Source organism: Podarcis muralis, chromosome 8 (assembly GCF_964188315.1).
Source record: "Podarcis muralis chromosome 8, rPodMur119.hap1.1, whole genome shotgun sequence".
In the NCBI taxonomy this organism is placed as follows: Eukaryota; Metazoa; Chordata; class Lepidosauria; order Squamata; family Lacertidae; genus Podarcis; species Podarcis muralis.
Window position 1 is genome coordinate 46,816,319 of NC_135662.1, and position 26,275 is coordinate 46,842,593.

At 41.1% G+C, this 26,275-nt stretch overlaps 1 protein-coding gene across 1 annotated transcript in view; it reads left to right on the plus strand.

Moving 5' to 3' along the window:
• Window positions 1-481: 481 nt before the first annotated feature.
• EMILIN2 (elastin microfibril interfacer 2) overlaps window positions 482-26,275 on the plus strand; it is a 35,617-nt gene continuing 9,823 nt past the window's right edge. Inside the window, exons 1-4 of the mRNA XM_028737264.2 lie at window positions 482-1,090; window positions 5,626-5,748; window positions 13,111-13,286; window positions 16,040-17,935. Of these exons, the coding sequence (XP_028593097.2) occupies window positions 972-1,090; window positions 5,626-5,748; window positions 13,111-13,286; window positions 16,040-17,935 (2,314 nt within the window). The 5' untranslated portion in view covers window positions 482-971. The remainder of the gene's footprint in view (window positions 1,091-5,625; window positions 5,749-13,110; window positions 13,287-16,039; window positions 17,936-26,275) is intronic.

Below are 26,275 nucleotides of genomic sequence, written 5' to 3' on the forward strand. Positions count from 1 at the left end.
TTTTGGGACTACAATTCCCATCATCCCTGTTAGCTAGGGATGATGGGAGCTGTAGTCCCAAAACATCTGAAGGGCCAAGTTTGGCCATGCCTGGTCTATACAGTAGCTTCATCCTGCCAAGTGGTCAGGAAGATTTGAGTCCCCAACAGGTGCACTGGGCTATGATAATGACCCGTGCAGGGGTAGCACGGCTGCCTGCATCCCCTCTGTGACGGCTAATCGCCTCCCTTGGCCTAAGTAAGCAGCCTTCCTTTATTAAGCAATTTTTGGGGGGGAAACGCTTGCTGAGTTGCGTAAGAGTGTTCTTGGAAAAGAAGAAGGCTCCGCCGAATGGAAAGAAAAGCGGGGAGAGAAGGAGCAGCGGCCGCCAGAGGAGATTCCTCTGTCTGTAGCTCACAATGGCGCACGTGCCTTTCTCTCGGAGGTCACGCAGGGCAGATGGGGGGAGAGGAGCCCTCGAGGAGGGGAGGGGGGTCAGCGCGCGAGTCTGTCGAGAGTCCCAGAACACCCGCGCGCAGCGGGAAAGCGCCTCGCCGCGAGCCCGGTCCCCGCTGCCCCCCGAAGTGCGTGGTTGCGCCCGCCGCGTCCAGGGCAAAAGCGGGGAAAAGAGGAAGGGGGCTGCCGCGCCGCTGTTTGGCCAGGGGAGATGTTTGTGAGGCGAGGAGGCGGCTAAGTCATCCTTCGGCTCAGGGTGTGCGAGCCGGAGGGCGGAAACTTGGGAAGAACTAAGCGGGGCGGGGAGCGGGGGGCTGAGGAGTCTTGCGTCAGTGAAGGAGTGAAGTGGAGAAGCGAAGCTGAAGCGGAGTTCGCGGCGGAGCCCAAAGAGGAGCGACGTAAGAAGGAGATAAATAGGCTAGGAAGGGGGAAAGGGGTCTCGGGAGAGAGAAGAAGTCTTCAGGACGGAGGCTGAGCTGCGGGACGTCTCTCCTCGCGCCCGGCGAGCCCGTGGCGCGCCAGCTGTGGCGGGCAGCATGGAGCTGCTCCCGAAGCCCCTCAGGTGGACTGTGCCGCTGCTTCTCCTTTCTCTGTCCGGCTGCCTCGGCCAGACCGCGCCGCACTTGCGCCCCAGTCGGCCGGGCGTCAGGAACAAGTAAGTGCCCGCCTTACTCCGCGCCAGCTTGGGCTCCCCTCAAACTCCGCTCTCGGGCCCTTGACGAAACGCTCCCCACCCCCCGGGAAAAGTGAGCCGCAGGGCTGAGAGCGGCAAGCTGCCTGCAAATGGGCAAGTTGGAGCAAAGTGAAAGGGCTGCGTTGTCGGGGAAGAGGGAATTTGTGGGGGTCTGGCGTGTCCAGGGCCCTCATCTTTGCGGCTGCGAAGCTCTGATGAGAGTTTAGGTTGAGTTCCCAGCACATGGTCATCAGTCCCAGCAGAGAATTGGATGTTACACAACCGGGGTGGGGTGGGTGTAATCTATATTACTTGAGGTGGTTGGAGCTCTTTATGCAGTGCTTGATATGTGACCAGTGTTAGAAACTCAGAAAGATAAGCTAAGTGCCAAATGGCTCCGCTTAAACCAGGGGTCTGCAACCTTTAAGACAAAAAGAGCCACTTGGACCCATTTCCGAAGAGAAAAAAAAACTGGGAGCCGCAAAACTCGTCATTATAAAAATAACGTTTTTGTCACTTTTTAATTATTTCTTTGTTTGACCCCTCAGAATTACTCCTCCTCATAGAAATAAACGTTAAATTAACAAGTTACCTTTTTGTGTGTGTGTGTGTTCTTCACTCCCCTTCAAAACAGTGACCAGCGTACATGCCCCCTTTCAATGCAGTGACCAGCGTACATGCCCCTTACAATGTAGCGGGCGGGCGGGAAGGTGATGTCGGGACAGTGCGTGCGTTAGTCACAGCCAGTACAGCGCCCGCCACAGTGGGGAGTGTTGGGGCGCACAATGCGCCTCCTCCTCTCGCTAGTATCCGCCCCAGAGCCGCGGCAAAGGTGTAAAAGAGCCACATGCGGCTCCGGAGCCGCGGGTTGCAGACCCCTGGCTTAAACCAAGGTTACAGTCGCCAAAATGGAATGCCTACTTCCCATTTGGGGGCAAGAAGACAGGTCTAAAATCTTATTTTTCAAATGATGGACTGACTGTGAATGATTATCAGTTAAACATCAGATGACAACCTTCAGCTAGCTTAGCAACTTTGAGAACTTAAAGAAGAAAAGTCAGTTTATCCAGGGGCAGTTCACACATTTATTGGTCTATTCCAACCTCTTTTTCTTAATGGTGACATGGACCATAATGTAAGAGTGTTCTTCACAATTGAGAGCAGGGCAATTGGGTGGGGTAAGCTACAACAATTGGCCCTGCACAGGCTGCGTAAAAAAAGCATTTTGGTTCCCGAAATTCATTTTGATTGTGCAGATAAAATATAATTGACAGAATTCTACAGGGTGTGTTATTAGTGTGCAATGTATATTAGGGGGCATCTTCACTTGGTTGCAAGTGACTGACAGGAACAAAATGCACCTGTTGCCTGGCTGATTTTGAACACTGTGTCTCTGTTATTATTTCTTTTGAAGATTTACAGCTTGCCTTGAATCATGATCTTCAAGGCTTCTTACCACTAGTTGCAGTTATTTAAACAGAAAACACTTCACATTGACAACCTCACAACCATGCACATATAACCCAGTAGGCCTTAGTTCTCCAGCTGATAGTTAGGGCCAGACCCTGAAGTTACCAGTAATTATCTTCTTGTAGGCAGTGGACTTTTAGATGGTAATATTGCATTTAGGCATCCTTTGGGATTTCCACCCCATAGTACTGCCATGTGGGCCCTACGGATTAAAGCCAGTTCAGCCAGGGCAATTTGCAATTGGATCCGATAGCTATTTCTAGCGGGGTGGGAGGAAACTAGGTTTCCACAGTTGCTCCTTCTTTGGCCAACTGATGGGCAAGCCCTTGTTGTGATGTTCTTCCTGGGAGGCTGCTGTGGACTGGAGGAGGGCACTTTCCCAATGTCAGTATTAAATGAAGATGCAACTGGAAGCTCACTCAGATTCTTTACATGGAATTGGGGAGGGGAAATATTCTCCTTTGCCTCAGGCAGCAAATGTATTGGACCAGCTCTGTTGACAAAATGTAGGTAAGACATTTCTCAAAGGCTATGTCTGCATGTGCCCTATTTGGTTGGCTAGTTGAGCACTGGGTGACATAACAATATACACAGTCTGCTTGTGTTGGGCATGGACAAGTTGAGCACAGACTAGATACTGAAGGATAAACAGCTTGGGGTGGGGTGGGTTCAGGCTCCATAGTTCAGTGATCCAGTCTACTTGTGCCACACCAATTCTGTTTTTGGTGCCTACTTGTGACCCCTTTTTGTGACTAGTAACAGCAGAAAGATATTTGTTTCTTTTTAGTAATTTTCTCTTCCACCCATGTAGCACTAAATCGTATTGTTAAATGAAGCTCCTCAATTCTCAAGCAGTGAGTAGTTTAGGGGGTATCAATGAAGAGTTTAGTTTCTTCCAGATAGAAAAAGCACTGGAGAGTTATGCTGCCTTTGTAGTGTTTTATTTATTTTATTTATTTATTCAAGTAGAGGGAGACTTTTAGAAGTAAACAATTTAAAACAGGCAGACAACTCACTGATCCTTCATCTGATTTATGGACAACTTCAGCTTGGAATCCCCTGTCTTTCCCCTGCCCCCATCTAGTCTATCTAAACCTAAAACTCTGTCTCCAAACCCGCACTGCCAACTCCTCTGCACACATGTCTCTGCAAAAGGACTGGACTCAGACTTCATCCTAACCATTAGCTCCTTTTGAAGAAATATTAATTGAAAATCACTGTTAGCAAGCAATCTCCCAAACAGCATTCACCTTAAAAGGTGATCTAGACCCTCTAAAAGCTCTAGAGAGCCTATAGCTCACCCTGGAAAAGATGATAAAGGGACATAAATTGAAAACATTCAAGATGATTCATAGTTACTCATTTCCATATTTACAAATGCATTTCTTTCTCCAGTCAGTATAACCATCGCCGGTAAATTATTCACTCTCTAAACAGCATTATTCCTTTCCAGAATACAGACTGCATTCACAGTTTACAGAACAAAGAGACTTAACAGCAAAGTTATATTCCCAGGTTTTTAAATACTTTCTGGTTCCATTATATTGTTTACAAAACAAAACAAAATGACCATCATTTTACCCTCTCCACAAAACTGTAGATTCAGGCTTTGCTTCATGCTTCCATAAAGACAAAGCAGCTTGTTTCTTGTTCTTTTCAAGCATGGTATAATTTCCTTAAATATAACTGAATCTCACTAAGTCCTCAATATTTAGCCAATTTTTAAATGATGCCTGGGGTTTCACTAACATGGGTAAAGCAAGGGTGAATTAATGTGCCTTAGAACCAGGAAGTAAAACTGCAAGTGTAAAGCAAGCATGAATGCAGCTCCCTTACGAACAAGTCTCTAAAACAAGTTTGGATTTCCCTCCAGCTTCCATTTAGACTCTTATCAATTGCTTTTGCACATGCAACTTACAGCATACTCTTCATCTTTAAATCCCAATTGCCAACTGCATATGACTTTGCAAAAACTCTGAAGTCTGATGGCACCCTGCAGATAACTTGCTCATTCAGGAAAAAATATATCCTAACCTTTAAATTCCCTCTGTGGACAGCTGATCATCCATCATAAGCAATCTATTTAGCAACAAAGGGTTGGTCACCCAAGTGTCCTACTACCAAAGAGATGGAAAGACCAAAGGAGGCCATTTAGCCCAGTGCCTTCTCACAAGGCCAGAGAACATGGTTGATTCCTTAACATCCAAAGTTATCCACCCCAGATTCAGTATTCTGTAGCTTTAGTTTAATGTTAAGCAGCCAGTACCACATTTGTGTTCTAACATCAAGCACCAGTTGTTCTCCTGATTGCATCATAATAAACTATATTGCTGGGCTGGGATGTGTATTTGGTCATTTAAAGTATCTGCATAGGAGATATAGGAGAACAGAGCAGAAAGAAGAGTGTACTACCACACCCTAGGTTCAAACACAATCCTTGTCAGTTTTATATGAGATGCTCTTATTCCTCCATTTCAGCCTCTATTCTGTAGTCACTAGCTATATTTAGTGAGAATATAAGTTTTAACTTGGTGCATTTTATTCTTTTAAAGTAAGCCAGGTATATGCTTGGCAGGGGGTTGGACTCGATGGCCCTTGTGGTCTCTTCCAACTCTATGATTCTATGATTCTATTTTGCTGCCAAGGAGTGTGGTGGAGTCTCTTTCTTTGGAGGTCTTTAAGCAGAGGCTTGACAACCATATGTCAGGAGTGCTCTGATGGTGTTTCCTGCTTGGCAGGGGGTTGGACTCGATGGCCCTTGTGGTCTCTTCCAACTCTATGATTCTATGATTCTATGATTTTTGAATACTCAAGTTCCGCAGTAGCATTCAAGAGACTACTTTTGTTACATCTCCTTACAGCTTTGAAATTGGCTTTAAATGTATTAGGATAATAATAATAATTTCAAGTCTGTCTTCTCTGTCTCTTGAATTGAATCTTTGTGGTTGTATATTTGACCCAGAGAAATGGCTAATAACTTTCACTGTTTGATGGCTTAACAGTGTGTCTGTCCTCTTCTTGTCTCCCTCTCTTCTTCTCCCCTGCAGGAACTGGTGTGCCTACATCGTGAACAAGAATGTGACCTGCTCAGTGCTGGATGGCACAGAGAGTTTTGTTCAAGTTCAGTACTCCTGTGCCTGGAACCAGATCCCCTGCCCACATGCTCCTGTGTAAGTAACAAAGGAAGACAAGGAGGAGACTGAGTGGGTGGGGAAGTATTTGGTCATCTTTCCAGCAGTGAGGTATTGCCATATGTAGGCAGAAAAATCCTCTGCTTCATCACACAACTTAGTACGGCTGTGGAATTCTTCATGTTTCACCATGTGGGTACTTCAGGAGGATGTGCACCATTTTCTAACATCTGATTTCTAAGCCGTAGTATAAGCTGAACAGAGCTTGCTCTTTTTATTGCAAACATGAGGCAGCTGCAACTAATTAGAGCCATGTTGACTCTTCTGTCAACAGATAATACAACAAGTCACCATACATTATTCAGACAAAAGAAGGAAATTGCAAAAACATTACCCTAGCATAACTACTTTGGGGTTGGCATCAGTTAAGAATTATTTTTTTTTTAAACTCTGATTAAAGTTGAAGCAATTAGTACCTCAATTTCTGTGGCAGCTCTGTGAACACCTGCTGCTGAGTACAATTACATTCCTTGGCCTCCAATCACCTGCAGGCTCTAGTCATGCAGAGCAGTCATAAACTTTGCTGTAAATCAGTGCAGGTCCTCTTCTTTGAAATGCCTGGGTGGAAGCCAAAATGTTCCAGTAATTTTGAGCCCGTAATTTTTTGCAGTGTGTGCTGCCCTGTGATCCATATGGACAAAAGGAATATAAATAAGGGCTATAATGTTGGTAAACAGAATATACAGCCATTGAAGTGGCTATTTGAATAGGCCGTCTCAGCAAACCAGTTAACTTTAGGAGATGTTGCCAGGTGCGCAAAAATGTATTCCATCACCTGCTCTCAGAATGGTGACAATTTGAAGGTCTGGACAATATTTTACTCCCTCACAATCTGAGAAAACCTAGCAATTCAAATGCTCAAAGCCCTGTCTCTGTGTTGCTTGATGGTCTAGAATGCTTACACTCAGGCTACAAGCTTCTGGGCTATACAGTTTATTTCGTAAGGGAGGAGGACTGGGAGAAGAGCATATGGAAATATTCCAGAATAGTGTACTGGCTTTCGTGAAACTACCCTGGAATAAGTTGTAAAGAATTGAAACTATCGTATTGTGTTAAATGGAAATCAGGTGCCTTGGAAATCTAGTTATCTTTGCCAGTGTCTGTATGTCTGCATCTGGAAGAATGCTGTGAGTATTCCCGTCCCCAGCAAATTTGCAGTTACTATTTCTTCAAAATCATGTGAAAAGAGGCATATGATTAGTCACCTCCTCGGGTGTGTCAATTATAGCTTTACATTCTGATACTAGTCAAAGACGGGACGCGGGTGGTGCTGTGGTCTAAACCACTGAGCCCCTTGGTCTTGCCGATCAGAAGGTTGGTGGTTCGAATCCCCATGATGGGGTGAGCTGCGGCTGCTTGGTCCCAGCTCCTGTCAACCTAGCAGTTTGAAAGCATGCCAAAAAGTGCAAGTATATAAATAGGTACCGCTCCGGCGGGAAGGTAAACAGCGTTTCCATGCGCTGCTCTGATTTCAGTGCTCCATTGTACCAGAAGCAGCTTAGTCATGCTGGCCACATGACCTGGAAAAACTATCTGCGGACAAACGTCGGCTCCCTCGGCCTGTAAGGCGAGATGATTGTCGCAACCCTAGTCGTCTGCGACTGGACTTAAGTGTCTGGGGTCCTTTACCTTTTTTTTTTTAGTAGTCAAAGACATCCTAACAAGTTATGTAGTGCAATCCTATACAAGTCAACTTGTAAGTAAATCCTGCTGTATGCATTGGGGCATACTCCCCAGTATGTTTGTTTAGAGCTGTAACTATTGATCAGCGTTTTTGTTTTGTGTGCTTGAATTTTGCAGCACAAATGCTTTTGGCAAAAAAGTAGCTTGCCTTTGCCAAAAAAGAAGCTTACATTCAACTAAACATTGACAACATCAGCTTAATTAGAGGAAGCTGTGGTGAGATGTTCTCTGTGTAATGTTCCCTGTTGATTCTTTTCATAGTATCTTAACTTAATTGACCACTTTATAATACTTTAAAGAGAGAAAGAGGAAGATTGGATTGGGCTGACTGATGAGAGGTTCGGTCTCTCTTTCGCTGCACCCATTGGGAGTAGTTCCACTTAACACAGTAGGACTTACTTACAAATACTGTAAGTATGCATGTGTTTGCATTGTGAATTAATAGAACAGCTAGGGTGGCCTGAGCAGGTACCTTCACTGGCCTGAGAGAAACCAGCATGTGGGTACAGCTTTGGCAAAAAGGTCCCTCCCATGTCTTTCTAAGCAGAAAAACCATGTGGTTGATAGGGCTGCCTACCAGGTTAATCCTACTAGGAAGGCTCTCACTCTATCTATTGTTATGAGGCCTAATAAGAAGTCTCAGTAGGATTGCCTTCAATTGCCATCTGAGCATGCTCAGAGCTGTTTCTGGAAGCCACACCTCAAAGCCCATTCTTTTGTAGCTAGCCAGGAGAAGGGTGTGGTGGCTAGTTTGAGCAGCTTGTGTTTTTAAATGAATATTCATCAAGAGAGAGCAATAGTGGACAGGGTGAGTATCTTTTTATAATATCGATTTTTAAATCATTTATGTGAATGGGTGAGGAGAAATGGTTGGTGGCTTCTATGTGTGTTGTAACTTTCAACACTTGTGTATTATTGGAACTAATGTTTGTACATAGGCTTGAGATGTATGGATGTTTTGTATTCCTGTTTTTCTTTTAAAAAACACTGTGCTGCTTGGTTAGCTACTGTGAGAACAGGATGCTGGACTAGATGGGCCTTTGGCCTGATCCAGTTGCTGATCCTGAACTACTCTGGTGATTATATACCATGGTGGATATGTGTGGTACATTATTAAATACAAACAAAGGTTTGGTGAGACTGATGCACTCTGCATGCTCATTCTATTTATTTCTGAGGCTTATAGTTCCTAATCATGTCTCATCTGCTCAAGTCTGTGAAAGGAAGGTGTGGTTTGTGAGTAGTCGGCGGTGCCCTTAATCTGCATCACATTTTAATTGGATAGAATATTGACTGTACATTTTCCTTCTCAGTAAGCCAATTGGCAAGAGCCTTCTTGTCTATACCTTTGGAAAACAAGCACACAAGTGGCTCTGAAGACTTAAGTTTACAATCCTCTCTTGTCACTGGCTGTTTGGATACAGTACTCTCATATTCTTTTAATCAAAGGGGCAGTTAACTATTTTATCGGTGCCAACTATTTGTAAAATTGCAATGCTTAGGTTCCACAATAGCTTTGCAAGGGAGGAGGATGGGGAGTAAATCAGAAGAACTTGGACACACCCCTGGGACCACTCATTTGCCACACCCCTGAGACCCCCTAGCAGCCCTACTATGTGTAGTGGGCATGAGCTGCTGTTGGGTAGCGGTAATACACAGAGCCCTAATCTGTATAAGGATGTTCATCAATGCATGCATTGTATGGGCTTAAATGTCTTGAGATAAAAATGGCTTGGGCAGAATAAATGCAGAAATCTGTCCTAAACTGAAAACTTGCATCATATGTAGACAATACTTTTAAGTATAGACAATCTTCGTTTTGCACATGGGTTACATTCTGGACCCCCGCATACGTCAGCGGGTCCCACATAAAGCATTCTGCCCCGTCCCCATTCCGCTCTTTTAGTAATGTTTTCAGGTCACTTCTGGATTCATCGCAGTGTGTATGTGTGTGTGCATTTCCATCGGTCATTGCCGGTAGCCTAAAATTTGTTCCAGTAAATTTAAGAGTAAAAAAATGGTTTTGGATGTCTCAAAAATATTTACAAAAGGAACACTGCTGTTACATAACCAGGAATGACTCCTGGATGTGCCCAGGGAAAGGTTTTTCTGTAGAGGCCCCATCTTGCTGACCTCATGGGGAATGCTGCAGAGGGACAGTGTACTGGAAACAAAAAGAAGTTATCAGTGATCCTTAGTATTTTGGCATGTTTGATAGTCTCAGTTTGCTGGATGAAATGAACTTTTATGGCCATGTGTCATTGACCTAAAATTGCCCGTTTTTGTCTGTAAACAATGAACAATAGACTCTTTCTCATCTGTGGGTTGCAAAGGGGTATATTTATTTCATACAACATTCATAACTTACTGCATAATTTCAGAAAAACTCAGTACAAATGTTTGATCTTTGATAATACTTGATGGGAGTTTTAAACAAGCTCTTTGTTGTATTTATTCCTAGACAAATGCACAAATAGTGTTAAAACTCTCTATATTTCATAATGCAATGTAGTGTACCTCCAGGCAAATAGAAACAACATATTTCCAGTGCTGCGGAGCATAAAGCACATATTCTCATGGTCCAGAACCTATCAAACTTCTTCTGTCTTTTGGTAACATCTTGTGGCTCCTGCTGGGGTATTGACATGGGAAATAATATGAAATACAGTTGTACCTTGGATCCTGAATGCCTTGCAAGTCAAACATTTTGTCTCCTGCACGCCACAAACCTGGAAGTGAGTGTTATGGTTTGCAAATGTTCTTTGGAACCCAAATGTCCAACAGAGCTTCTGCAGCTTCCGAATGGCTGCAGGAGCTTTGTGCCGTACAATAGAGGACAGGCCTTTATTTGATAGACTAACTAGATTAAACTAGATTAACTAGATAAAACTCCCTGCAAGGATGGAGAACAGGCACCTTGAAGTTGGTCATCAACAGTTAGCACCTGAACAGGCACACAGGTTACTTGGTCAGAGTCTTCTCCCCTATGACCACATGCACTGTATATCTATTTAAATTATTGTAATTATTTTTAAATTTGCATCTATGCATATAAATTAGCATATGCACATTTTATGCAAATTTGTATCTTCTGTTGGCTTCCTTTATGTTGATCTGTAAATGGCCATGCTATTAAAAATGTCTCCTTGTTAAAAAAGTTTATTTTATTTTATTTTCATGTGAATCAACCTGGGGCTTATCTGCAGTGTCATTTTGAAAAGTCTTGACCAGTGACCCACCATCTCTGGATGTAATGCATTTTCCAGACCTTCCTTCCTTCATGACTCATTTGTCAGGTTTTCCCATTCTTATTGTGTTAAACTAAGTCCCTTCAAAAAAAGGGAAACTATTACCAGAAACTATTTTGATGACAGGGTTAATCCAGTAAATGGATTTCTAATTAACAGGGGAGAAGGAGGAGAGGAACATGTGGAATAAAGGTGCTTTGGAAGGTTAAAGGCAAGAAGTATACATTGAAAATGGCATCACTGTGTGGCAAGGTAGAAAGGCCAAGAGCCTGCCTAAAGTTTTCTGTTTGTTTCTATGGAGCTGAATATGTGGGTATCAATCTCTATTACCAGCCTATGCTATGATATACAAAGGTGCAGGGAGTGAGGGAAGAAGTCCTCTAAGAATACAAATGCAGGTTAGCACTACTTTCTTGGTTTGCGTTTTTAGGACTCAGAGGTAGTCATGTATCACGATTCTTCATCTTTCTTATAGTATGCATTACTAAAATAGAAGAATGAAAAGATTTGTTCAGACATGCTGAACTAGTCAACTTAGGTTTGAACCCAACAGATTGCCATCAGTTGATTTCAGTAGGACTTTGTACGTGTTCTTGATTTCAGGAAGGCAGCTTCAATTCTTACTTCCCAATAAATGAAAATGCAGGTGGTAGCTATTATGAGTTCAGGCACTTCTTCAAACTAATTAATTCATTGATGTTTGTGAAACATTTAGGAAACTGTTGGAAATCCCCAAGCGACTTCAAAGGCAGATTTTGTCTTTCTTTCTGTAGCAAGATTTAGGAAGCAACCTTAGGAAATCTGAGCATTTTAGATGGTGCAGTACAGTGGTACCTCGGGTTACAGATGCTTCAGGTTACAGACTCTGCTAACCCAGAAATAGTACCTCGGGTTAAGAACTTTGCTTCAGGATGTGAACAGAAATCACGTGGCAGCAGCGGGAGGTCCCATTAGCTAAAGTGGTATCTCAGGTTAAGAACAGGTCAGGTTAAGAACGGACCTCCAGAACGAATTAAGTTCTTAACCTGAGGTACCACTGTATTTGGGTTTGTGAGTGTTTAGCTTCTTGTGCTGCATAGCTAATAACAGAGAATCAGCTGAATCCCATGAGGAAGCAAATGATTTCATTGTTGGAGAATTTTTAACTGCTGTGGATTCAACAGTAACGAATAGATGAAGCTCTTAGTACCACTCCCTTATTTTCAACTGTTATGTAACGTAGAATATTTCTACTTGTCTTCTATGCCCTGTTACCATGTCCTGAAGTAATCATGGTAGACTGGTAATCTAGCCATACTCCTTAGCTCTAACTTTGATTGCAGATTGCATAGAGAAAGAAGGCTATGTCAATCAACAAAGCTCTGTAGATCATAATAACTGAACTTATGACTACTAACTGTAGCTAATGGCAAAGCACTGGTTATAAAACGTGGGTCTTTCTACTTCAGTGGACCACAATTAAGGTTGAACCTGATTATACCGTAATTTGTTATTTTGATGTTGTTACTGTAATTTGGAAAATAAATAAAAACATTAATATAAAAATGTTAAATGAAGAATGGAAGTTACTTAAAACAATTTCAGTGAATTGATACAACAAACATCTTTAAATATCAAAATGCTTTATTTATCAAACTTTGAATTGCGCTGGTGCAAAGATACCACAGTTGAAATGTGGGCACAGATTAATGCATGTGAATCAGATTTACTAGGCCTAATTCAACGCAGTTAAATACTGTTAGGGTTGGAATATCTCTTTAATGACTTTAAATCACTTCAAAGTGGTCACTGTTGTCTCTAGCAGTGAGTTCAAAGAATACTCATCCTAGCTAAATTGCTTTCACAGTAATAAGTAGTTAAACATACATAAGAGAACAGGGAGGAAACAGGATAGTCATGGGTGGGCAGGATATTATATTTTCCCACTCTCCCCCTACTCATTACAGGGATTGTTTATATAGCTCTCTAATGACTTTAAATCTCTTAAAAGTAGTCATTGTTGTCCTCCTACATGGACAAAGATGGAATGATTTATTATTGTTTAATATGGAGGAATGGTTGCTGAAGTTGATATGTTTGATTAGAGAAAAACCATTGCTGACATTTATTAATAATAGTTAGAGAACCCCTTTTGGACTTTTTGGGTGAAAAGGAAAATGAATGAATGTCTCAATTTGGATCTGGAGATTGGGAAAATATTGCTTAATAGAAAGTCGTACAGTTGGATGTTGTGCTAGAGTGACTGTTTTGAATAATTTCTTTTATATAACTGACAGGAGGAAAATCAGAAGTCCCTTTTATTTTTATTTCTTCTTCTTCTTCTTTTTTTTTCTTTGTTTGAAAGAAAAAAAACCCCAATAAAGATCACCATAATATGTTAATGCTACCATTTTCATTTTATTTATTGCAGGTATCGTACAAGTTTCAGACCTAAATATAAAATAACATATAAGACAGTAACAGAATTGGAATGGAGATGTTGCCCTGGATACATGGGTATAGATTGCAAAGAAGGCACACCCCAAAAGCCAAGGTCTGCTGTTTACCCAGCACAGCTACCAGCAGATGACATGAAGCCAAGCTTGGGTAATTCTTTTCTTTGAATTTTGGTATGCATGTCCCTGTCCATAATTTTTCTTTTTGCTGTGTTTGACACAGCACTTGCAGTCCAAAGTGTTTTATTTATTTCTCTGCCATTTATCAGTCTCATTAACCCTTTGAGGTAGGTTTTTGCAGGCCCAGTCATAGAGTCATCCCACATGTACCCCAAAAATCTGGTCTGGAGGGTGCCCCAAGCTTGCAGAGCTGTTTCTGAAGGTCTAGGAGGTTGTTGAGGGAACAGGAGAGGAAGAACAAGCATAGTTGCATGTACAGAAGTCCATGGAGCTGCAGTATTGGATGTGCATCATTGTATATATTTTTAAAAACCAATATTTTTAAAGAACATTCTATTAACCATATTGATAGCATGGCAGTAACTATAAAGTTTTATTAAAGCAAATGGACTGATGGCGATCTGTTGGGTTCAAACCTAAGTTGACTGTTGTAGTATAGTATTATAGCAGTATAGCAAATTAACAGTATCGAGTTATAACACTTTACTTTACTTTCATTTAAAAAGCAATGGAAGCATTTCAGCAATAATTTAAAAATTGATTTTTTAAAAAAAGGCTTTTTCTACACAAAAGGTAGTATACGTATACCATCAGTCCTGGAAGTGTTCCAAGCTAAACTCCTAGCACAATTATTATATGTGGCTCAGATTTGGAGAGGCACTCACCTTAGATCTATGGAAGCTGTCCAATTAAAGTTCTTAAGGCAAATTTTCTCTGTACCACCCTGTGTCTCAAACACATCATTGTGCCTAGAGGCTTATCTTCCCTTGGTAGAATTACGGATTTGGCATAGGACACTTAACTATTGGCTTCGCCTAAAGTTAAATCCCCCCGGTCTAATATCCCTAGTGCTGCAAAATTGTCACAAGAGCGCCTGGGCTAAAATTGTCTATCAAAAACTTCACTCTTGTGGTTTATCACACAACAGCTACTCACTTTGGGTTTTAGCAAAGCAAACAGTCAAATTTGTCAGTGCCTAAATGATATCGAGCATCAGAACAACTTGGTCACAATAAGGAAATTTTGCCCATGGTATGACAATTTTCCACCTACCCATTTCGACTCTTTGGTACCCTATCTGCATAACCTAGCTATACTAAAATATAGACATGCTTTTACTCTCACGAGATTGAATGTATTGCCCTCAGCTGTATTTGAGGGACTATTCTAACTGATTCCACACACAAAAATGCTTATGTCCCTGTTGAAATGGCAGTACCGAATCGGTGGCGCATGCCCTTCTGGCTTGCACTCTTTATAAAGACTTGAGGAATGAGGTTATCACCCCTCTTTTATTGTCCATTCCGGGTCGCCCAGCCACTGCCACAGTGTCCTTTCTCTTGGCAGATCAAGATGAGCAGGTGACAGCAAGGTTTTTAGCTGGGGCAATTAGAATAAGATCCACTATTTGACTATTGATTCAAAACCCTAAAATGTATTTTATATAATTAACTTTTTTCCCTATTCTTTGTGTATCGTATTGTTGTATATCATGTTGTTTTACTGCTATGGCCAATGGCTGATGCAAATAAAGATCCATTCATTTATTCATAAATGGTGTGTGTGTGATGAAATGGCATTCACCAAAAGAGTTATAATGAATATGTGCTGAACTTAAAATGGCCTCACCCCAGCAGTGTGTGGGCAGAACATAGGATGTACACACAGAAAAAGTGCATTACTGCCAATAGTAGAAATTTAATTCCAATTTCATTTGCAGCTTACAACAAAAGAACAGTGATTTGGCAGTGCTGGGCCACCCTTTTGGAAGCAGCTGTAGTGTCCTTGAGCTTATTTCAGATTTACAAGTTCAGTGATATTTTCAGAATGTTGTATGGAATGATTCTGTATTATAAGAATATGCGTTTGGTTTTTTAATGCTAGTGCTTGTCACTAACTTGATAAGTTAGTGATGACTTTTAAGCTACTGTGTGGAAACAGAGCCTAGAACCAAGAGCTGGGTGAGGGCTGTTTGTGCAGGTGAACATGCTTTCTTCTGCACAAGAAGCTTTTGCTAGTCTTTCTTTCTTTCAGAGCGTATTCCATTTGGCAAGGCCAGTTGTAATATTCAGTTTGGATGAACTGGGGCTGGTTTTCCTTGATGTCATGTTGCAGGCATTTCTCTTTCATTGTCAGGAAAATGTTCAGGATTTAGGTGCAGTGGCCAATTTGCACAGCTGTAGCAAAAGATAATCAGTTTGATATGCAATATCCGCCCAAAGTACTGTGCATATTTCAGTATTTGAAAGGGCAGCTTAGGTTGCTTCCCTGTATAAGCTTTTTTTTTGTGCTGACTCCCATGAAAGTACAGAATGACGGACTTGGGTCATAGTGAGATCAGCACAGATGATGCAGTCTCAAATCAGTATCATATTTTGTGTGTGCATTGATTGTCATATTCCTAGTCTGGTGGAAGAGTGCAGGAATCTGTAACCCTTCACATATTGCTGGGCTACAACTCCCATTATCCTTGACCACTGTGCATCTTGACAAGGACTGATGAGAGTTAGATTTCAACAACATCCATCATCAGACTTCCTACTCTTGTATTAAAGCATAGAGCCAAATATAAAAGAAGTAATTCACTTTGAAGGAAAAACATGGGTGGGTGAGAAAGTTGTAAAGATTTATCCCTCTAAACCATCTAAGTCAATTTGGGGTTTTGTAACTTCAAGTTTAGTTTTAAATGCTGTTTCCACATTTTTCTTTCTTTTCTTTCTGCAGACACTAATCCAAAGCAAGAACAACAGGACTCGCAGGATAAAAGAATTCAGCTCCTCGAGGATGAAGTATTCCGCCTTACACAGACTGTGCTAGAGCTTCAGTCCTCCTTAACAGGTGTGAATGAAAACCTAAAGCTTTCTGTTCAAGAAGATGCAAGTCGGATGCTTGTATCATGGTTGAACAACCTTCATGACCGTCCAGACCCTGACAGTACGGCTGAGGGCGAAACAAAGAAAATTCATGTGTTTGGAAATAAAGACCAAAAGGAACCTGGAATGGAAAATATAAAATCTGAACCAACAGAAGATGGATTGAAGGACAAAGATGACAAGGTGGAAGAAGTGAAAGGGAAAGCAAATGGCTATGAAGCACAATTAAAACAGCTCCAAGAAGCCGCCCAAGGCCCAACCGTAATGATGCCGAGTAGCCAGTTGTATCAGCAGTACATTGATGCTAGGTTTGAAGATCTGAGACAGGAGATTTTGGAAGGATTTGAGAAGAAAATGGCAGATCTGAAAAATTCCTGTGAGTACAAACTGATGGATATTCAACAACATTGTGATGATCATGAAGCCAGCTGCCAAGGAATAAGGGATCTTATTGGAGAGAAAGAAAATGACCTCAGAAAGGAGATAAAACATCTTCAGACTCTTATCCAAGCTCCATCAAACCACTCAGTTTGTTGCAGTAATGCTGAAACTGATGCTTTTGGACAGCAGCTAAAACATTTGGGTGAGAAGATTGACAGAACTGCAGAAGCAAATAGGATTTTAAATGCCAGAATAGATAATGAAATGAAATACATAGCCACTCCATATCTGGAAGGCAACTTTGATGCAAGATGGGAGGAAGTGGAAGCCAGGATCAATGTTACAGAGAGAAATGCTGAACAACACTGCTTTTACATTGAAGAAACTCTTCGTGGCGTTATAGCTACTGAAGTAGATGAAGCGAGAGACATATTTGACAAAAAGCTTCGGGCACTGGAAAACCGTCTGAGTGCTACTTTTCTAGATGTTACTAATATCACAAATCCAGATGAGAGAAATGTTGATCTATTATCAATTTTGCATAGCAATTCAGGGTCTGGAAATGAACAGTTTGTCTCTGAGATAAATATTGTGAAGAACAAACTGCAAGATATTGAAAACCTTTGCAGGCAGAAATGCCAGCCGGTATCACACAATGTGGAGGGCCTCCAGAGAGACATAGAAAACTGCAACAGTAAATATGATGGATTGTTTTTGAAATCAGAGGGTAATTCTGGTCTTTTAAAATCCTTAAATGGCTCTTTAAGCGAGAAATTTAATTTAATTAAAGGCAGCCAACGTGACATTCAGAAGCTTCAAAAGGATTTACGAATTATTCGTTATGGTCTGAATGCTATTGATAAAAATGTTAAGAAACTTCAGGGTGGTTTGAGCAGCTGCAATGAACAACTTCTAGGTATCAATTCTACTTGTGAAAAGGTACAACTTGATGCTTTCAGAAAGGTAGATGAAATACAGAAAACAGTGGGCAATCAAACTCACCCAGACAGTAATTGTTGTAATGACTTAAAGGATAGGATGGAACAGCTAAGCACGAAGCTATATTATAACCTAAACAAATGCCAAGAGAAATTGCCTGGTGTCTCTGATATGGAGGGTAGAGTGTCCAGTGTTGAAAAAACCTGCAGCAAACTAGATCAAGTGTCTAGCAGCCTCCAAAGGATAAGGGAGGGATTAAACAAACATGTCTCCAGTCTTTGGAACTGTGTCAATAAGATGAACAGAACTATAATTTCCCATTCTAAAGATATTTCTGGACTCAAGAATTCATCCCAGCAGTTCCACAGCCAATTCCACAAATTCACCATTGACCTCCAGAATCTGATGAAAACTAAACCTGCTACATGTAAGTTAGCCTCCCTCTTTCTAGATGCTAATTTTTAATTTTAAACAAGGTGACAACAGGGGTAAGCTAAACAGATTTTAAAATAACAATGTACATCATGGAGAGCAGACGGAATTGTGTTCATATTTTTACTTTCTACCTTTGTTTTTTAAATGTGGTTTACTGAAATCAAACATTTGGGGAGAATCCAATTTGAGCCAAATGCTGTACAATTTTTCTCTATACAGCATGACATCACTTTATAGTAATATTGTTTTTTACAAGTTCTTGATCGGAATGTTTATGATGCATTAATTGAATCTATAAATCTAAATGTTTCTTTAACTATTTCTGGATATTCATATTCATGAAATGTTGCATGCAAACGGACAGAGAGCACCATTCTTTGCTCATGTACAGAGTGTTCAGGCTCAGACATGATCTCGCCCTACTTTCTGGGCAAACACAGCTCTGTGTGTGTGTGTGTGTGTGTGTGTGTGTGTGTGTGTGTGTATTTAGAGAACAGCTGATAGTGCTGAAGTCAATCCCTTCTGTCCTACCTATGGCACACTGAATGAGACAAAAGCTCCTAAATTCAGCATAGCTGGGCATCCCTTCAGGCAGATCTGTAGCTTTTAGAGTCTAGTAGTGCAGAACTGTATAGCTCTGCCCTGCCCAGCACATTTCACAACTGATAGCGCACAAGCTGTTGTGAAATAAGCTGCCATATTACAATTGTTAGAATATTCAGTCAGATCTGAAGCGAAGTGCTTGCATCATAGGGCAAGCACACCGTCAGAGCATAGTGAGGAATCTGTCAAAACATTGCAGGCAGTGGAACTCCTAAATAGGAATGTAATTCCTCTGCACTCAGAGAAAATTTCCTCATGCCCCAAACATGTCACATATCTCCCTGACAGCATCCTTTGCATTTGGGACCCGATCCCTTACTCTGCACCAAGTTGCGAATGTGAAAAAAATGTGAGTGTAGAAGGGGCTAGTATTTGTCTTGTTAGTATTTCTTCAGGTTTCATTTAAATGAGGCATATAATATTATTTCGTAATGTATATAAATAGGCTGTCTCATATGTTGGCACAAGCATATCCATTCTGCACTATCTGTCTCATCCATGGCCTAGGCTGCCTGTAAATATTCTTGATTTTTTTTTAAGCCATGGGTGGGGGACCTAGGGCCCTCCAGATTTTGCTGGACTCCCATCTCCCATCTGTCACAAACAGCATGGCATTGGTTAGGGGTGATGGAAGTTGTAGTTTAGCAGTATCTGGAGAGTCACAGGTTCTCCATACTTGTTTTAAATCTTGGAGAATCAGAGTAGAAGGTTCCTGTACAGTCATAATTATAATATTTTGTTGTTTTTTTAAAAAAACTTGGTACACAGTAGAACAAACAAATGCAAGAAAAGAAAAATGTGTTGGAATTAGACTCTAGTTCCCATTTACAGAGATGTGGAAGACAGCCTTGGGTCGATCGACCCTTTACTTAGTTCTCTTTTCCCTCCTATAAAAACTACACAAGACACTCTCTTTTAAAGTTTAAATGGCATATAATTTTTACTTAGTGTACTTGCAGTTGCAGATTAAATATACAATGCAGGTGGATGTTTCTTAAATTGCTAAAACCTCTTGCACAGATTAAACTGTTACAGGGTAACTGAGGCAGACAGCAGCACAATGTAACATAACCTGCTGCTCTGTTAAGACTTTTCAACTAACTGCCATAACTGTACCTACTGCTTTAACCGCCACAGGGTGTATGACATCACAGAGTTCTACAGCTCTTGCGATTAACCCTTTGCATATGCATTTTGGATGTTATCTTTCCCCAAAATGAAGTACTGTATGCATTTCCGAAATAGACGCCATTAGGAAACTGTGAGGCAGCCTTTCCCCATCTGGTGCCCTCCAGATAAACCTGCACTGCAATTCCCATCATCCTTAAGTATTGGCTTTGCTGGCTAGGGCTGATGGGTAGTCCAAAACATCAGGAGGGTGCCAGATAGGAGAAGACTAGGGCAAGAAATCAATAACAGAACACTCTGTTAGAGTGTTAGTGTTAGAGTGTTAGAGAGCCAGCGTGGTGTAGTGGTTAAGAGCGATAGACGCGTAATCTGGGGAACCGGGTTTGTGTCTCCGCTCCTCCACATGCAGCTGCTGGGTGACCTTGGGCTAGTCACACTTCTCTGAAGTCTCTCAGCCCCACTCACCTCACAGAGTGTTGTGGGGGAGGAAGGGAAAGGAGAGTGTTAGCCGCTTTGAGACTCCTTCGGGTAGTGATAAAGCGGGATATCAAATCCAAACTCCTCCTCCTCCTCCTCCTCCTCCTCCTCTTCTTCTTCTTCTTCTTCTTCTTCTTCTTCTTCTTCTTCTAGATTCAAAACACTTTATGAACCCTTTTAATAATGCTAACACAAGTAAAGATCCTACCTTCTGAGTAAAAAATATGCTTACATTTTTATTTTATTTTTTTAAGCAGAGGTTGGATGGTCATCTGTCATGGATGCTTTAGCTGGGATTCATGCATTCCAGGGGGTTGGACTAATGACTCTTGGGGCTACCTTCCAACTCTACAATTCTATGATTCTATCACTCTGCTGCCCTATATTTCATCTATATTTTCTCTGTTTGCTGTCTTCCTTTCTCTTGGTCTTCCCAGGCTGCAAAGTACATTGCAATGTTGTAATGGTTAATATTTCAGGTTGAACAGCTGAAGTAGCACAATGGCACTCTTCTAGCCCAGGGAAGTGGTGTAGTACAATATGTGAGATGTTGATCTGCTACTTGCCTGGACAGAATTGCTACCCAACTCAAGCTCAGAAGTGTAGGGTCTACATTTGTAGTTTTCCTTTCCAAGTATATATGACTGCAAGGAAACATCCCGCCCAATATGTGCATGCTGTTTGCTTTGAATGATCGCCTACTACATTAAATGATGCTTGTGCCAGTTAGTGTGCATAGGATTTCAGACTTACAAAGCAAAGAGGTTTCAGAAAGTTTTGAGATGAAATGACAGCTGATACTGAAAATTGAGTAAGGATTCTTGGAGTACTAATAAACAAATTGTACTAGGAAATCTCTGATGAAGTTTTTCAGAGGGGTAACCATGTTAGCAGCAAAAATGACAAAGTGTATTGTGGTACCTTCAAGACCAATGGATCTTGTCCTACTTGTGTATATGTGAGTTTGTGTCTGTCACCTTGGGAATCAACTTGAAAAACAGAGCAGATGGTTCTCTGTGTCTGAATATCATTAAGTCAAACTGAAGTGTTCAGTATATGGCTGCAATAAACTGCATTTGAATGGGCAACCTTTAATCTTACATAGGTTAGTGTTAACCTCAAGCATAGGTTTATGAAAATATCTCACAACGTATTATATGACTTAAATGATTGCACTTCAGTTTTGCAGGCTCAAACCATCATTGTCTTCTTTTGATAATGATTTTTGTACTGATTATCAAACAAAACCTGTTAAATAATATATTCCAGTTGGAAATTCAAGCAGGGAAAAGGTGTGCTAATTTGCAGCCAAGAATATTCTAGCTTTGGCATCAGTTTTTACTTTAAGCAACATGGAGCCAAGGACATTTTTAATGAGTCAGTCCAGATGTATGTTGATGGGTTGTTGCTGTATAAGCCATGGGCCAAATCCTTATTTGGTTCTTAACTTATTCAGTGCTTCCCTGAAAGGTAGTGGGGTGCTTGCTTGGACACAGAAACAATATTCAGTGCATTATGGACACCCTCCAACAGCATTAGAATGTCAGAGCCTACTCATGATGAGCAATTTTGTCCTAGGATCAAACTTACTGTCAACTTCTCCAGTAGCTCACAACACAAAATTGCAATGAAGCCATTGATCATGCCTGGGCCATAAAGCAACATGAAGAGTTGTGTCCAATATAGTAAAGGCAAAGGATGAAAGTAATGGTGACATTCACCTGAATTACATGGTATATGTGGCAACCGTTTTGTGCATATCCAATTGGCATGCGACTCACGGGTCCTTTTGGACCTGGAAGAGGTCAGGACGGGGCGGGAAAGGGTGTAACAGGGCAGAACAGACTTATGTGCACTCCAGTGACGTTCACGGAGGCCAGGAATGGAACCCCATGCAAAATGGTTGCAGGAGTTACCAGAGGGCCATGATCCAGCCATAACAGGAGTGTCTCCCATGCTGTTCTGATAACAAATGAAATGGGCTACAATTGAGGTAGAGAAAGTCAGGAAAGCCATCAATGCATCTTGGTGTTCTTTCTGCAAATAGGACTGCATTAGAGGAGCCTAAGTCTAGGATCCTACTGCTGTTACGTTTTCCTTTATGCTCGCTTTATTGAATTCATCAGTAATGCTGGGAATGGATGGAGATTGAACTTAGATGGATGATAAAATTACAATTGGTTGATTGCCTAGTACTGTTACAGATTTTAGTTTTATTACTAACTTAGACTTCCTAGTATCCCTGCTTTGCATGAACCAAAGTGTAAAATCTGATGAAACCACTGATAATCATAATGAAAAAGAATATTTAATTAGGAACAGAAGGTAAGATGGCTGTGAAATTCTGCAGTCTGATGGAGGAGTAGCCAATGTGGTGCCCTCCAGATGTTGTTGGAGTATAACACTCATCAGCCCTAGTCAGCATGGCCAGTGGTCAGCTGAAGGCCAGCATCCAGATGGCACTGTGTTGGGTACCCCTGGGCTAGAGGCTTTTGGTTTTTTTAAGGCGGTATAGTGGGACAAGGTTTTATGGATAAATGTGCACCTGAATTGTTTCTATTGCATGTTAGAGATTTTCTCTTGCAAAGCATGACATATGCTTTGCTGATGTGGTGCATAGGTTTTGGATTAACTGTTGCTAACTCAAGTCATTAATCTTCTATATTTTGTATAAATGGAATGGGTGAATCACTAGCTTTTAGTTTTGTCCCCTGTTCTAGTTTCTTCTTAAAGGAAATCATATTTTTTCACACACACAAAAAGTCAACAATTTTGATTTTAGCACAGTTTTCTTTGTACCTCGCATACCTCATCACATTTATAAAAGTTATGGGCCAAGAAACAGAGGTTTAAATCTGAAGGTAGCTTATCTCATGGCCTGGCATCTGACCAGAAAGTAAAGCATGACGTTACTTGGCATGTTGCCTCCTTTGGTGTCATCATTTTAAGTTGCCAATAGTAAATAAAGAACTATGAACACTTCTGAAAAAAGATGGTGCCCTGGGGATATTCTATTTTCAAATGCAACAATGATCTAAGTGCAGTTTGCCTTTCCAGCTGTTTTTCAGGCTGTGGAGAAAAGTCCCTGCTTTATAATTTATCCAAAAAAGAGTTAGACAGAGACTGTCCTAAATGTACCCTTTTAATTTACTGAGTTAACTACAGTGGAGTGACACCTGGGATGAATTTTGCCCTTGCTGTCTGGATTACTAACACATGCTTTGCCCAAATGGTGGTTCCTTTATCACTATTTTTAGATCTTAAAGAAAGCAGTCCCTGATATAAAGCAACTCAATATCAGAGGCCAAAAAGGCCAAAACATCAGGTAATGCAAAGTATTAGCACATGGGCATCCATGTGTGGAATATTTATGGTGAGCCACACCAAACAAGCTGACTCTTACACTTCTCTTTGGAACAACGGACCATCTGATTCCATCTAGATCTTTCATTGCCTTTTTTTCTCAGTGAGAAGAATTTAAGAAGAGTTAAATTATATGGGTACAGTGATAGAGATAAGGTAGCTATGTGCCACATTTTTCAGGTGGCAAACCTCTATTTAAGGGCTGTTTGGTTTAAGCCTGGTTTAATGAGAGGTATTGCATTAAAATTTGTTAGCATACAAAATTTCTTTGCAAATCTTCTCTATTGTATTTTCTCTTTTTTTGGTAATGCATGAGTGATCACGCTAGATGGATACTTTAAGAAAGCTAGATAATATAAAAAGTATTATTGTGTTTCTGTCTAACAGCATTATAGTTCTTTTCTTATAAAGAATACTTAATACTTATTATTGTGTTTAATTCAAAGCAGTAATTTAGCGTCCCTTGGCTTGTGAGTTCACAGCCCCCATTTTTAGCACTCTATGTCCCCTTGTTTTTCTACCTTCCTGCTTAGCTGTCAAGAACACACAGCTCCCTCTTAGCCCTTGGCTCTGAGTTATGTATTCCCCTAGTCCAAACAATCTAGTTTCCTTTCCACCAGCAAGACTGAGGTAGGCAGAGCTTCCTTTTGTTTTTAAATAAAAACACTCTGAGTATGAAATACATAAGGCCTGCATCAGTTGTGAATGTCACAAGAATGTTTTCAATTGCTGCTTTTCTTGGCAAATTACATGGAAACACGTTTCAGTCACCATTTCCATATATTTTGCAGAAAAACACCAGTTTAAATGCAGTGCACTGTTCACAAATGATGCAAGGAACATGTATTTTGTACTTGACTATATGTTAGAGTTCCAAGTGTCAAATGAAAACTTGCCTTCTTTAGGATCACTTTTATCTTAACACTGGGATTATGCAGGGAAGATTAGCATGGCTGCTTCTTACAAACTATTTTGCTCTGTAGGCATATGCTATCAAATAAGAATGTGTGTGTTTGTCCATATATATTTGTGTCTTGTCTTTTTAAAAAGACATGTAAATGAAGACGGGGGAAACGTAGGGTCCCATATATTTGCATTTAAAGGGAAAGGAACTTACTTACAAATGTGTGTGGTCTTCGTAATTAGTGCAATATGTATGTTTGAGTATTTGAGTGCAACACATGTTGACAGGCTAGCTTCTTACATTCCATGAATTACTCTTACTCATTAGCAGTTAGAGTATCTGTGAAGACTTTTGTGACACTTCAGTAACTCAGCCAATGATTAGCTGACAGATGGCAGTCAAAAGCTGATTTGGTATATGAACTTCCTTTGCTTAGCATTATTATATACAGCGGTACCTCAGGTTACAGATGCTTCAGGTTACAGATGCTTCAGGTTACAGACTCTGCTAACCCAGAAATTGTACCTCGGGTTTTAGAACTTTGCTTCAGGATGAGAACAGAAATTGTGCAGCGGCGGCAGTGGGAGGCCCCATTAGCTAAAGTGGTGCTTCAGGTTAATAACAGTTTCAGGTTAAGAACGGACCTCTGGAACAAGTTAAGTTCTTAACCCGAGGTACCACTGTATCTAGAATAATTCTCTGAGTTTCTGTGAAAAAGCTCTATGCCACTTTTGTATTCACAGCATACTCTGAACAGAATCTATCTCACTGAGATTCCTGCATTGCAGGGGGTTGGACTGGATAGCCCTTAGGGTCTCTTCCAACCCTACAATTCTGTGATTGGGGGAGGGGGGATATTCAGTCAAGCAGATGCAGAAGTAAATTGGACTTAGCTTTTTTCCTTTGTGAATGGAACAAAGCTAAAAAACATTTGAAGAATCAAAGTGCTATAACTAAACAAAAAGAAAGCTACATTATAGCCTGCTAAAGGAGGTGATGACACCTTACAGATTCACAGACTTGTAGAGTTGGAAGGGACCATGAGGGTCGTCTAGTCCAACCCTAAATTGTAGGAAACTTTCACCCACCCATGACCCTGAGATTAAGAGTCTCATAGTTCAGGTGGCAGTGTTCTGGGAAGAATGACTTTGGCAGTCCCACACATCCTCGATTTTGGCCTTAGGCGCGATCACCAGTATTAATAATAATAATAATAATAATAATAATAATAATAATAATTAATAATAAATTTATTATTTGTACCCCACCCATCTGACTGGACTTCCCCAGCCACTCTGGGCTACTTCCAACAAAGATTAAAAATACATTAAAATGTCACACATTAAAAACTTCCCTGAACAGGGCTGCCTTCAGATGTCTTCTAAATGTCAGGTAGTTGTTTATCTCTTTGACATCTGATGGGAGGGCATTCCACAGGGCGGGCGCCACTACTGAGAAGGCCCTCTGCCAGAATATAACCACCATGTAAGTTGTGGACCTTCTGTATATTACTGTCAGGAAGGTCGGGGGGGGGAGCAAAGTGTGCTGCAAAGGATACTTGTGGTTGAACTAGATTGGCTGAGTGGGTGACCTTCATACCAGTCCTAGTAACAGGAGGCTTTGACAGCTCAGGTATAAGAAGGCATCAATTTCTATTCCACCATATATTCATCCCATGCAGCACTATTTCTGCTGCACTGCAGTATGGCTTCTAACAAAACCACATTATTTGTCTCACGGTCCACTATGGTGAAATTTTAAGTACGGTAATTAATTCTGTTATTCCACATCATTGCAATGCAAAGGAGATGCAATTCAAATTGGGGGTGGGGAGTTATATATCTTTTGACCACATTC